The 14,298-nt window shown below is 44.4% G+C and overlaps 1 protein-coding gene across 1 annotated transcript in view; it reads right to left on the reverse strand.

Annotated features, from left to right (window-relative positions):
• Positions 1 to 8,098, reverse strand: part of LOC112068632 (uncharacterized) — a 23,768-nt gene extending 15,670 nt beyond the window's left edge. Inside the window, exon 1 of the mRNA XM_024135812.2 lies at positions 7,974 to 8,098. Within this exon, the coding sequence (XP_023991580.1) occupies positions 7,974 to 8,012 (39 nt within the window). The 5' untranslated portion in view covers positions 8,013 to 8,098. The remainder of the gene's footprint in view (positions 1 to 7,973) is intronic.
• Positions 8,099 to 14,298: the final 6,200 nt, after the last annotated feature.

A 14,298-nucleotide genomic window follows, 5' to 3' on the forward strand; every position in this document is an offset into this window, starting at 1 on the left:
TTATCACCACCTCACCAGCCCTGACTTCACCGCGGCAGATCTTCAATGCAAAGTACACACCCTCCACTACATGCGACACCGTCTTTACCCCTTACCACTGCCTCGGACAATCGGTAAGGTCACAGAAAACCCCTTAAATGAAGGCGAATCACCTGTATGTCTGGATATCATACGTTTCAGAATAAACATTCAAATAATAATAGAATAAAACGAGCATACCCTGATGGAAAGCCCAAATACGTCAACATGTTGAGAGGAAAAGAAAACATTCCATCGCTGCTCCACCACCACGCAAAGCGTAAGGGACTAGAGGGGGGAAATAGAGGAACCAACATTAGTTTGTAATTAATCATGATAACAACAAGAGGCCCTTGGCTTTTGGAGCTGGCCTTAGTCTTGTTTGGGCTAAAGTGTAATTTAATATCACAGATAAGAGGGTGAATATTTTCCTCGATATAATGTGTCTTCACAAGCAATACCAAAGAAGCCAAAGCCATCACAAAGTTCCAATCGATGTGTCAAAATTTAAATTCAGGCTTCCACAGGCTGTCCACAACGTGAGGTAGGAGAGAGAGGAGAGAAGAGGAGGCGAGAGAGGAGAGAAGGGAGAGAGGAAGAGAAAGAAAAGAGAGAAGAGGGAAAGAGGAAGAGCGGAGAGGGAGAAGGGAGAGGAGAGAAAGAAGGAAGAGAGAGGTAAAGAAACGGCAGTCAGCGGGAGAATTGGTCCCCAAACTAGAATTTAATAACTCCAGTGTTGTACTTGGTGATTCCCCGGCCGATCGGTGGAGTGGTGCTTTCTCCTGCCGAACCCTGTCACCTCCAGTTTACTTGTAGCCACGCCAAGGCAGCTGCTGCTGCTCCGGACCTCTCACTGGGCTAGTCACCTGGGAACGCCCCTCCTGGCTAGTACAGGGGACTGCTTCTACTCCTGGCTTGTATTGGGACTGCTCTACTCTGCTAGTACTGGACTGCCTCTACTCACTGGCTAGTTACTGGACTGCTCTACTCCTGCTAGTACTGGCGCCTACTCGGCTATTACCTACCTCTGGCTAGTACTGGGACTGCTCCACTCCGGCCTATACTGGGACTGCTCTACTCCTGGCTAGTACTGGACGCTAGCTGCTTGGACTCACTCCTGGCTAGTACTGGGACTGCTCTACTCCTGGCTAGTACTGACTGTCTCACTGCCTTTGCTGCTCCACTCCTGGCTAAGTACGGAACTGCTACACTCCTGGCTATGTACTGGACTGCTCTACTCATGCGCTGGTACTTGATGTTACTCTGGTAACTGGGACTGCTCTACCCGCTATACTCCTGGCCTCCTGCTAGTACTGGACTGCTCACTCTGCTAGCTACTGGGAACTGCTCTACTCCTGGCAGTACTGGGACTGCTCTACTCCTGGCTATTACTGGGACTGCTCACTCCTGCTATACTGGGATTGCTCCTACTCCTGGCTATACTGGACCTCTACTCACTAGCAGACTGGATCCCGCCAACTCCTGGCTAGTAACTCGCAGCACAACTGCTCTTCACTCCTGCTAGTACGGGACTTGCCTCTACTCGCTACATGGGGCTACCGGCATACGGGACTGCTCTACTCCTGCTAGTAGGGACTGTGCTCTACTCCTGCCTGAGTACTGGGACTGCTCTTACTCCTGCTATGTACTGGAGCGCTTACTCCTGGCTAGTACTGGGACTGTCTACTCCTGCTAGTACTGGGACTGCTCTACTCCTGGCTAGTACCGGGACTGCCTCTACTCCTGCTAGTACTGGAACTTGCTCTTACTCCTGGTGCTAGACTTTACCTGCACACTGGCGCACTCCGCTAGTTACTACTGCTCTCCTGGCTAGTACTGGACTGCTCAGTTGCTGTTGAGTGGTGTGATGCTAGGTTTGGTTCAATGGTGTGTGTGTGTGTGTGTGACATGTGTGTGTGTGTGTGTGTGTGTGTGTCGGGTGTGTGTGGGTGGTGTGTGTGCCATGTGTGGCACCCTGGTGTTGTGTGTGTGGGTGTTGTGTGTGTGGTATGTGTCTGCATGCGTGCGTGGTGTGCGAACAGCACATGTGGTTGTGTGTGTGTGTGCACGTGAGTAACTATGTTCAATGTTGTCTGTTTGTGTTTGCGAGTATGTGTGTGTATGTGCGTGTGTGTGTGCCTATGTACTGTATATAGTCCATGATGGATAAAGGGTGGTCTGAACTGGTCTGGTGTGGTAGCTGGTAGCTGTCCGTTGCCTGAGCTGTCCCYTGTAGATCAGTTGGTAGAGCATGGCGTTTGCAACGCTAGGGTTGTGGGTTCGATTCCCAAGAGGGACCAGTATTAAAATGTATATTCTCAATACTGTAAGTCGCTCTGGATAAGAGAGTCTGTTAAATGTCAATGTTTTGTTTGCCCTCGGTGGCCGCCCAAGTTCAAGCCCTTTGTTCCCTGCTCTCTCCTACACTGCCAATCATTCCTCTCATTTAGAGAGAGGTACAACACAACATAGACAGCCACTGGGCTTCTGTTTCTCAGGCCCCATCCCTTTCCTCAACCTCAAACCAACATAACATGCCTCAGACTTCAACAAGCTTCTGTTCTTTGTCAACTTCTTTCATCCCATTACTTGCCTCATGCCTTCAKCTCCCTAGTACTCCTTGTCTGTGAGTGACAGGCATATTTAACCGCTTTCTTGAAAAGCAAACTCCAGGGCTGTGTGGTGTAATCTCAAAATGGTCGTCCCATTATATTAGTGAATGAGTCGTGATGCTTTGCATGAGAGCTACGCGTCGATGACCTCATTTAGAAGGAAACGTCTGGATGACAACATGTGGCTTCCAACAACAACACAGAAAAGGTCCATGCAACGAGGCCACAGCCCCACAAAAAAACGAATCTGAAATAATCTAGTTTCTACCATGAACAACTATCACCCTTGACACCTCAGTGTCGCTTAAAGAAAGGTCTAATTAGACGGCGCAACATTGTATTTGATTTTGTGTGTAGATAAAAACGTTAAAACCACAACAACAAAAAAACATTCAAAATGTTACCAGAAAAAAAAGTGTATTCAATTCAATTGACTAGTGATCCTCAAAATCACCAGTGGAAAACAATAACAAAGAACCTGCTCATAGACTCCAGGGAGACACTGAGGAGATCCTCCCTGGTAATTGTAAGGTGATGGAAGCTCTCTCACTGCTGAGGCAGATCCTTACAGAGTGAGATCACTTCACTTGGCATGCCATTTAATCCACGCTCACTGCTAATGTACTAATGCATACAGGTACTGCCTGCAGACGTATGTCTGTGTGTGCGTGTGTGTGTGTGTGTAGCGGTGTGGATGAAGACAGTGTGGATGAAGACAGTATCAGGTGTAGCGGTGTGGATGAAGACAGTGTTTGACAGGTTTAAACGGCACACTCCTGGAACTGTGAGCACTGCTCAAAAACAGCAGGCCTGTGCGTGACAAGCTACTCTACGAATATCTATTATTGTTCTGTACAGCATAGCGGATATAGGACATGGTGTGTATATATTAGTAAATGTCTTGTAGTACAGGAAATGGTGTATATATATATTAGTACATGGCTTGTAGTACAGGAAATGGTTTATAGATATATTAGTAAATGTCTTGTAGTACAGGAAATGGTGTATATATATATTAGTACATGGCTTGAAGTTTAGGAAATGGTGTATATATACAGTATATGTAACGGTTTTCWTCCTGGGATGAAGGAGAGGACCAAAACGCAGCGCGGCTAGTGTTCAACATGTTTAATAAAGAATAATAACGTGAACACTACAAGCTACAAAACAATAAATGTGAAAACCGAAACAGTCCTATCTGGTGCAGAACACAAAGACAGGAAACAAACACCCACAAAACCAACAGTGAAAACAGGCAACCTAAATATGGTTCCCAATCAGAGACAATGCAAAACACCTGCCTCTGATTGAGAACCATATTAGGCCAAAATACAAACCTAAACATAGAAACACATAACATAGACTTCCCACCCCAACTCACGCCCTGACCATACTAACTAAAGACAAAACAAAGGAAAATAAAGGTCAGAACGTGACAATATATTAGTAAATGTCTTGTAGTACAGGAAATGGTGTATATATATATTAGTAAATGTCTTGTAGTACAGGAAATGGTGTATATATATTAGTAAATGTCTTGTAGTACAGGAAATGGTGTATATATATTAGTAAATGTCTTGTAGTACAGGAAATGGTGTATATATATTAGTAAATGTCTTGTAGTAAGCAGGAAAACTTTTGAAGTATTCACAAGGAAGATATACACTCAATGGCCAGTTCATTTACTCAGGGCACCATTGTGAATGAGACCCTGGTCTCAATTGGACTACCCTGAATAAATACAAGTRAACAGAAATAATTAAAATATGAGGTACACCACCCCGTTCACGAAAATGGATCGCTCCAACAGACAGTGAGTCACGTGACCGTGTCTTGCTATATAAAGCAGGGAGTCAAGCATTGAAACATTCAGTTACTGTTCCATTGAACGTTGGAATGGGTAAAACGAGTGAACTACGTGATTTTGAGCATGGTATGATCACGGTGCCAGGCAGCGCCGGTTCTAGTATCTTAGAAACGGCAGGCCTCCTGGGCTTTTCACGCACGAAAGGGTCTAGGGTTTACTAAGAACGGTGCGACGAACAAAAAGTGGGTGAAAACAGCTCGTTGATGAGAGAGGTCGAAGGAGAGCGCCAAGCATCATGCAAGCTAACAGACGGGCCACAAACAGGCAAATAACGTCGCAGTACAACAGTGGTGTGCAGAACGGCATCTCGGGAATGCACAACTGGTCGGTCCTTGTCACGGATTGGCTATTGCAGCAGACGACCACACCGGGTTCCTATCAGCTAAAAACAAGAAGAAGCGGCTCCGGTGGGCACGCCGCCACCAACACTGGATGAATCCCGGGTTCCTGTTGCGTCATGCTGATGGGAGAGTCAGGATTAGGTGTAAGCAATATGAGTCCATGGAACCATCCTGCCAGGTGTCAACGGTATAGGCTGTGAGCGGTGGTGTACTGGTGTGGGGAATGCTTTCCTGGCACACGTTAGGTCCCTTGATCCCTTGACACATTCATAGAGCCTTTATGTAGTTCACCAGTGTGTTAATAAGACTTGCTATAAGTATTTATAACTGCTCATAACTCTTTAAAATACATTACACACAGATGGTTCATAGATGTAGCTGTCACTGTGTTCATGATTCAGTACTCCAGCCAAGCCCTCTGATATCATATCTCTAAACCAGATGCCAGAATCCCTTTCATATGGAGAGAGAAAGAGAGAGAGAGAGAAAGAGAGAGAGAGAGAGAAAGAGAGAGAGACAGAGAAAGAGAGAGAGAGACAGAGAAAGAGAGAGAGACAGAGAGAGAGAGAGGTTCATGGAATTCCAACAGCATAAGATCATGGAAACTTGCTACTGGCCTGGACTAGAAAACATTTCAAATTCAAAGTCCATATACCCTCATGGCTCCTATAAATGAACACATTACAAAAAATACTCTCACTACATTTGAAAAAGGCAGAGCGCTGATGGAGAGAGAGAGACGGAGTGGCGACATGCCTTTGTTTCACTTCACACACATTTGATTGTTTTCCTCCTCACATTGTCACCGCCAGATCAAAGCGTCAAAGCCAGGGTCACGGCACAGTGAAAAAGAGCTGTTCCTGGTATTTAGAGTCATCTGTGGCAGCCGTCGGGGAGAGAGAGGAAACTCACTGGCATTCTTTCGCTGCCCCAGGGGAGCCCGTTGCCACAGCAATGGCAAACACCGCGAAGCGAGTCATTTTTCAAGTCATGCAACAAGAGGCGACATATTATTGCCAATCAACTCCTTGTATATGGCCTGTGTTGTGGCAGCCGGACACAWTAACCTTAGCCTCAATGAGTTCTTCTCTGGAGGTGTGTGTGTATACAGTGAATGTACAGTACCAAACAGTAGGAACACCTTTCTAATATTGAGTTGCACCCCCCTCCCTTTTGCCCTCAGAACAGCCTCAATTCATCGGGGCATGGACTCTACAAGGTGTTGAAAGCATTCCACAGGGACTGGCCCATGTTGACTCCATAGCTTCCCACAGTTATGTCAAGTTGACTGGATGTCCTTTGGGTGGTGGACCATTCTTGATACACACGGGAAACTGTTGAGCGTGAAAAACCCAGCAATGTTGCATTTCTTGACACAAACCCGGTGTGCCTGGCACCTACTACCATACCCTGTTCAAAAGGCACTTAGATATTTTGTCTTGCCCATTCACCCTCTGAATGGTTGTCACGCCCTGACCTTAGAGATCCTTATTTATTCTCTATGTTTGGTTAGGTCAGGGTGTGACTCGGGTGGGAAAATCTATGTTTTCTATTTCTTTGTTGTTTTGCCGTGTGTGGTTCCCAATCAGAGGCAGCTGTCTATCGTTGTCTCTGATTGGGGATCATATATAAGTTGTCATTTTCCTTTTGGGTTTTGTGGGGTGTTGTTTTCTGTTTCGGTTGTTTCCCTGACAGAACTGTGCGCTTTCGTTTTCTCCGTTTGTCATTTTGTTTGAGTGTTTTTGTGAACATTAAATTATGAACACTTTCCACGCTGCGCTTTGGTCTCATTCCGACGACGAACGTTACAATGGTACATATACACAATCCATGTCTCAATTGTCTGAAGGCTTAAAAATGCTTCTTTAACCTGTCTCCTCCCCCTCATCTACACCAGGGGTCTCCAACAGCTACCAGCCAAACAATTCTGTAAGTACATGCAATTTTAACGTGTTCCACCGCAAACTGTCATAAACAAATCTCACAAGTATCAGACACCGCAAGCTCCCAGCGCAACTTGACATTATCCCACCCCTGGTTAGCCACTACTGGCTTAAACACCACAACACAATATCTGCCAATTAATTTTCTCTTTGAGATAACCAGAGTGGAGGTTCATTGGCTGCTACAGTGAAACCAGAGTGGAGGTCATTTGGTCTGCTACAGATAACCAGAGTGGAGGTTCATTGGTCTCTTAACTACAGGGGAATAACCAGAGTGGAGGTTCATTGGTCTGTTACGGGATAACCAGAGTGGAGTTCATTGGTCTGTACGAGGATAACCAGAGTGGAGGTCATTGGTCTGCTACAGGATTACCAGAGTGGAGGGTCGATTGGGTCTACTACAGGAGAACCAGAGTGGAGGTTCATTGGGTCTGCTACGGGAATCAACCCGAGAGTGGAGTTCATTGGTTCTACTCTACGGGATAACAGACGTTTTTTTTTTTTAATTAGTTGGAGGTGCTAATTGGCCTGCGACCATGATAACCAGAGTGGAGGTTCATTGGTCTGCTACGGGATAACCAGAGTGGAGGTTCATTGGTCTGCTACAGGATAACCAGAGTTGAGGTTCATTGGTCTGCTACAGGATAACCAAAATGGAGGTTCACTGTTGTGACATGCACACTCTTTAACCATGACAATATACACACACACGTTTGTCCAGCACGATCTCTCTAAACGTCAAATTTCAAAAGTGTTTTTGACACCCTGGGATGCTACTCCTACTCAGCTAAACGTCAAATGTTGAAGTGTTAAGGATCAAAGACAACGATACCATAGGGATTGAACACGTGACCTTCAGATCCATGGGATAATGCTCATTACATTTTGGTCATTTTGGTGGATGCTCTTCTCCAGAGAAGCTCACAGTAGTGAGTACATACATTTTCATGTCTTTTTCCCCTCCATGGGATTTGAAACCACAACCCTGGTGTAATAAGTGCTGTTCTCTACCAACTGAGCCACCCCTGTAGTCCACTACAATTTAGCAAAACTCAAGCCTACTTCAATGGTAATAGTTCTCACTGTTGCCCTTAGTGGGTGGTTTTGAAGACATTTCCTGACGTCCTCAGGACGACGTACCTCAATTTTGAAGTGTTATCTTGAACGATGTGGCTGCATTTTGGCTGCTTACCTCCAGAAGGAGTCCGCTCTCCGTGACGCTGTTGCCCATAAACTTAGGCAGGCTGTCTTTCCTGGGCTCGGGGACAGAGTTGCTGGATGGACTGATGTGCTTTCTGCTGGACGGCTTCTCGTGATTAACTGGAAAATAAGAGAGAGAGAGAGAAATAAAACATAAATACAGAGTTGATATTTCTTACAACTTGACTGTTTCAACTTGTTCTTGTTTAGTGGTGGACGATCTACTATTAATGTAACCTTTATTTAACTAGGCAAGTCAGTTAGGAACAATTTCTTATTTACTCCCTGCGCCACTCGGGAGCCCTACTATTCTACCTAATATKCTACCCAATGTACTACTGTACCACCTACTATTCTACCTACTATACAACCTACTATACCACCTAATATACTACCCAATGTACTACTGTACCACCTACTATACTACCTACAGGTCCATGAACGAGGCCACAGCCCACAAAAAACGATTGATATCTAAGTTTCACCATGAACAACTATCACCGTTGACACCTCAGTGTCGCTTAAAGAAAGGTCTAATTCGACGGCGCAACATTGTATTTGATTTTTGTGTGTAGATAAAAAACGTTAAACACAACAACAAAAAAACATTCAAAATGTTACCAGAAAAAAGTGTATTCAATTCACTTTGACTAGTGATCCTCAAAATCCCCAGTGGAAACATACAAAGAATCTGCCATAGACTCCAGGGAGACCTGAGGAAGATCCTCCTGGTAATTGTAAGGTTTGGATGGAAGCTCTCTCACTGCTGAGGCAGATCCTTAGACAGAGTGATACTTCACTTGGCATGCCATTTAATCCACGCCTCACTGCTAATGTATAATGCATAAGGTATAGCTGCAGACGTATGTCTGTGTGTGCGTGTGTGTGTGTGTGTAGGCGGTGTGGATGAAGACAGTGTGGATGAAGACAGTTCTAGGTGTAGCGGTGTGGATGAGACGTGTTGGACAGGGTTTAAACGCACACTCTGGAACTGTGAGCACTGCTCAAACAGCAGGCTGTGCGTGACAAGCTACTCTAGGAATATTCTATATTGTTCTGTACAGGATAGCGGATATGGACATGGTGTGTATATATTAGTAAATGTCTTGTAGTACAGAAATGGTGTATATATATATTTAGTAATGTTGTAGTACAGGAAATGGTTTATAGATATATTAGTAAATGTCTTGTAGTAAGGAAATGGTGTATATATTATTAAGTACAGATGGCTTGAAGTTTAGGAAATGGTGTATATATACAGTATATGTAACGGTTTTTCATCCTGGATAGAAGGAGAGGACCAAACGCAGCGCGGTCTAGTGTTCAACATGTTTAATAAAGAATAATAACGTGACATACAGTACAAACAATAATGTGAAACACGAACCAGTCCTATTGGTGCAGAACACAAAAGAAAAGGCAACAACACCACAAAACAACAGTGAAAACAGGCAACCTAAATATGGTTCCCGAATCAGAGACAATGCAAAACACCTGCCTTGATTGAGACCATATTAGGGCCAAAAATCAACCTAAACATAGAAACACATAACATAGACTTCCGCACGGCCACTCACGCCCTGACATACTAACTAAAGACAAACAAAGGAAATAAAAGGTCAGAACGTGATAATATATTGTAATGTCTTGTAGTATCAGGAAATGGTGTATATATATATTAAGTAAATGTTTGTTAGTACAGGAAATTGTTGTATATATATAGTAAATGTCTGTGTAGTACAGGAAATGGTGTTATATATTAGTAATTGTCTTGTAGTACAGGATGGTGTATATATATTAGTAAATGTCTGTAGTAAGACAGGAAAACTTTTGAAGTATCTCACAAGGAGGATATACACTAATGGCCAGTTTAATTTACTCAGGGCACCATTGTGAATGAGACCCTGGTCTCAATTGGACTACCTGATAAATACACAGTCAACGAAATAATTAAAATATGAGTAACCACCGTTACGAAAATGGATGCTCCAACGGCGTGGGTCACGTGACCGTGTCTTGCTATATAAAGCAGGGGAGTCAGCATGAAACATTCAGTTCTGTTCCATTGAAAGTTGAATGGGTAAGAACGAGTGACACTACGTGATTTTTTGAGCATGGTTATGATACGTGCCAGTCAGCGCCGGTTCTAGTATCTTTAGAACGGCAGGCCTCTGGGCTTTTCACGCACGAAAGGTTAGGTTTACTAAGAAGGTGCGACGACAAAAAAGTGGGTGAAACAGCTCGTTTGAGGAGAGGTCGAAGGGAGCGCAAGCATCATGCAAGCTACAGACGGGCCAAAACAGGCAATAACGTGCAGTACAACAGTGGTGTGCAGAACGGCTCTTCGGAATGCACAACTGGTCGGTCTTGTCAGGATTGGCTATTGCAAGCAGACGACAGCGGGTTCCTATCAGCTAAAAACAAGAAAGAAGCGGCTCGGTGGGCACGCGCACGCAACACTGGATGAATCCGGGTTTCCTGTTGCGTCATGCTGATGGGAGAGTCAGGATTAGGTGTAAGCAATATGAGTCCAATGGCACCTCCTGCAGGGTGTCAACGGTATAGGCTGTGAGCGGTGGGTGTCTGGTGTGGGGAATGCTTTCCTGGCACAGTTAGGTCTGAATCCTTGACACATTCATAGAGCTTAATGTAGTTCACCAGTGTGGTTATAAGACTTGTTAAGTATTTATAACTGCTATAATCTTTAAAATACTTACACAAGATGGTTCATAGTGTAGCTGTCATGTGGTTCATGAATTTCAGTATCCAGCCACAGCCCTCTGATATATATCTTAACCAGATGCAGAATCCTTTCATATGGAGAGAGAAGAGAGAGAGAGAGAAAGAGAGAGAGAGAGAGAAAGAGGAGAGACAGAGAAAGAGAGAGAGAGACAGAGAAAGAGAGAGAGACAGAGAGGGAGAGAGGTTTCATGGATTCCCACAGATAAGATTCATGGAAACTTGCTACTGGCTGGACTAGAAAACATTTCAATTCAAAGTCGCATATATACCTATGGCTTTCTATACTCATGACCACATTAAAAAATACTCTCACTCCACCACTTTGAAAAAAGGCAGAGCGTGATGGAGAGAGAAGAGACGGGAGTGGCGACAATGCATTTTGTTTCCTTCACAACACACATTTGATTGTTTTCCTCTCCACACATTGTCACCGCAATGCAAAGCGTCAAAGCAGGTCAGGCACGTGAAAAAGAGCTGTTCCTGGTTTTAGAGTCTCTGTGGCCTCAGCCGTCGGGGAGAGAGAGGAACTCATGGCATTCTTCTCGCTGCCAGGGGAGCCCGTTGCCCACAGGAATGGCAAACACGCGCAGCGAGTATTTTTTTCAAGTCATGCAACAAGAGGCGAGCATATTATTGCAATCAACTCCTTGTATATGGCTGTGTTGTGGCAGCCGGACACATTAACCTTAGCGCTCAATGAGTTTCTTCTCTGGAGGTGTGTGTGTATACAGTGATGTACAGTACAAACAGTAGGAACACTTTCTAATATTGAGTTGCACCCCCTCCCTTTGCCCTCAGAAAGCCTCATTCATGCGGGGATGGACTCTACAAGGTGTTGAAAGCATTCATAGGGACTGGCCCATGTTGACTCCATAGCTTCCACAGTTTATGTCAAGTTGAACTGGATGTCCTTTGGGTGGTGGAACATTCTTGATACATCACGGGAAACTTTGAGCGTGATAAAACGCCAGCAATGTTGCATTTCTTGACACAAACCACCGGGTGTGCTGGCACCACTACCATACCTGTTCAGAAGGCCTTTAGTATTTTTGGTCTTGCCATTCACGCCTCTGAATGGTTGTCAGCCTGAACTTCAGAGATCCTTATTTTATTTCTATGTTTTGGTTAGGTCAGGGTGTGACTTCGGTGGGAAATGCTATGTTTTCTATTTCTTTGTTGTTTTTGCCGTGTGTGTGGTTCCATCAGAGGCAGCTTGTCTATCGTTGTCTCTGATTGGGGATCATATATAAGTTGTCATTTTCCTTTTGGGTTTTGTGGGGTGGTTGTTTTCTGTTTGCGGTTGTTTCCCTGACAGAATGTGCGTTTCGTTTTCTCCCGTTTGTCATTTTGTTTGAGTGTTTTTGAACATTAATTATGAACACTTCCACGTGCGCTTTGGTCCTCATTTCGACGAAGAACGTTACAATGGTCATATACACAATCATGTCTTCATTGTCTGAAGGCTTAAAAATGCTTTCTTTACTGTCTCTCCCTCATCTAAACAGGGGTCTCCAACAGCTACCAAGCAAACAATTTTGTAAGTAAATGCAGATTTTAAACGTGTTCCAGCCGCAAACTGTCATAAAAACATCTCAAAGTATGTCAGACGCAAGCTCAGGCGGGCACTTGAATTATCTACCCTTGGCTTGCATACTTGGGTTTACAACCAGCAACACAATATCTGCAATTAATTTTCTCTGGGATAACTCGAGTGGAGGTTCATTGGTTCTGCTACAGGATAGCCAGAGGGAGGTTCATTGGTCTGCTACGGATAACCAGAGTGGAGGGTTCATTGGTCTACTAGGATAACCAGAGTGGAAGGTTCTTGGTCTGTTACGGGATAACCCGAGTGGAGGTTTATTGGTCTGCTACGGGATAACCAGAGTGGAGGTTCATTGGTCTCTAAGGATACCAGAGTGGAGGTTCATTTGGTCTACTACAGGATAACCAGAGTGGAGGTTCATTGGTCTGCTACGGGAATAACCGGTGGAGGTTCATTGGTCTACTCTACGGGATAACCAGAGTGGAGGGTTCATTGGCCTGCTTAAGGATAACCAGAGTGGAGGTTCATTGGTCTGCTACGGGATACCCAGAGTGGAGGTTCATTGTCTGCTACAGGATAACCAAGAATGGAGGTTCTTGGTCTGCTACGGATAACGAGTGGAGGTTCTTGTCTGCTACGAGGATAACCAGAGTGGAGGTTCATTGGTCTACTACAGGATAACCCAGTGGAGGTTCATTGGCCTGTACAGGATTACCAGAGTGAGTGTTATTGGTCTGCTACAGGATAACAAGAGTGGAGTTCATATGGTCTGCTACAGGATACCAGATGGAGGTTCATTGGTCTTGCTACAGGGTAGCATCCAGGAGTGGAGGTTCATTGGTCTGCTACGGGATAACCAGAGTGGAGGTTCATTGGTCTGCTACAGGTACCAGAGTTGGGTTCATTGGTCTGCTACAGGATAACCAAAATGGGGTTCACTGTTGTGACATGCACACTCTTTAACCATGACAATATACACACACACGTTTGTCCAGCATGATCTTCTAAACGTCAAATTTCAAAGTTTTTTTGACACCTGGGATGCTACTCTACTCAGCTAAACGCAAAATGTTGAAGTGTTAAGGATCAAAGACACGATACGTATAGGGATTGAACACGTGACCTTCAGATCATGGATAATGCTCATTACATTTTGGTCATTTTGGTGGATGTCTTCTCCAGAGAAGCTCCCAGTAGTGAGTACATACATTTTCATGTCTTTTTCCTCGGTATGGGATTTGAAACCACAACCTGGTGTAATAAGTGCTGTCTCTAACGCAACTGAGCCACCCTGTAGTCCACTACAATTTAGCAAAACTCAAGCCCTACTTCAATGGTATAGTTTTCACTGTTGCCTTAGTGCGGTGGTTTTGAAGACATTTCCTGACGTCCTTCAGGACGACGTACCTAATTTTGAAGTGTTATCTTGAAACGATGTGGCTGCTTTTGGCTGCTTCTCCAGAAGGAGTCCGCTCTCTCAGTGACGCTGTTGCCCGAGAAACTTAGGCAGGCTTCCTTTCCTGGCTGGGGACAGAGTTTCCTGGATGGACTGATGTTCTTCTGCTGGCGCCTTCTCGTGATTAAACTGGAAATAAGAGAGAGAGAGAGAATAACATAAATACAGAGTTGATATTTTTACACTTGACTGTTTCAACTTGTTCTTGTTTAGTGGTGGACGATCTACTATTAATGTAACGTTTATTTAACCTAGGAGTCAGTTAGGAACAATTTCTTATTTACTTCGCCTGCGCCACTCGGGAGTCTACTATCTAACCTATTACGCTATCCTGTACTACTGTACACTCTACTATTTACTCTTATATCGAATCTATACCTCTTAATATATCTACCATGTTCTACTGGTAACACCTATACTATGACTACACCTAGATATACTCAGTAGATATACTATACCCATGTACTACGTACTACTTATCATACCTTACTGTACTACCTACTATACTACCTCTATATCTACGTATATGGTACTGGCTATGCACTACTTATCATCCTATGTACTACTGTATACAAT

Source organism: Salvelinus sp. IW2-2015, unplaced genomic scaffold (assembly GCF_002910315.2).
Source record: "Salvelinus sp. IW2-2015 unplaced genomic scaffold, ASM291031v2 Un_scaffold629, whole genome shotgun sequence".
Lineage (NCBI taxonomy): Eukaryota > Metazoa > Chordata > Actinopteri > Salmoniformes > Salmonidae > Salvelinus > Salvelinus sp. IW2-2015.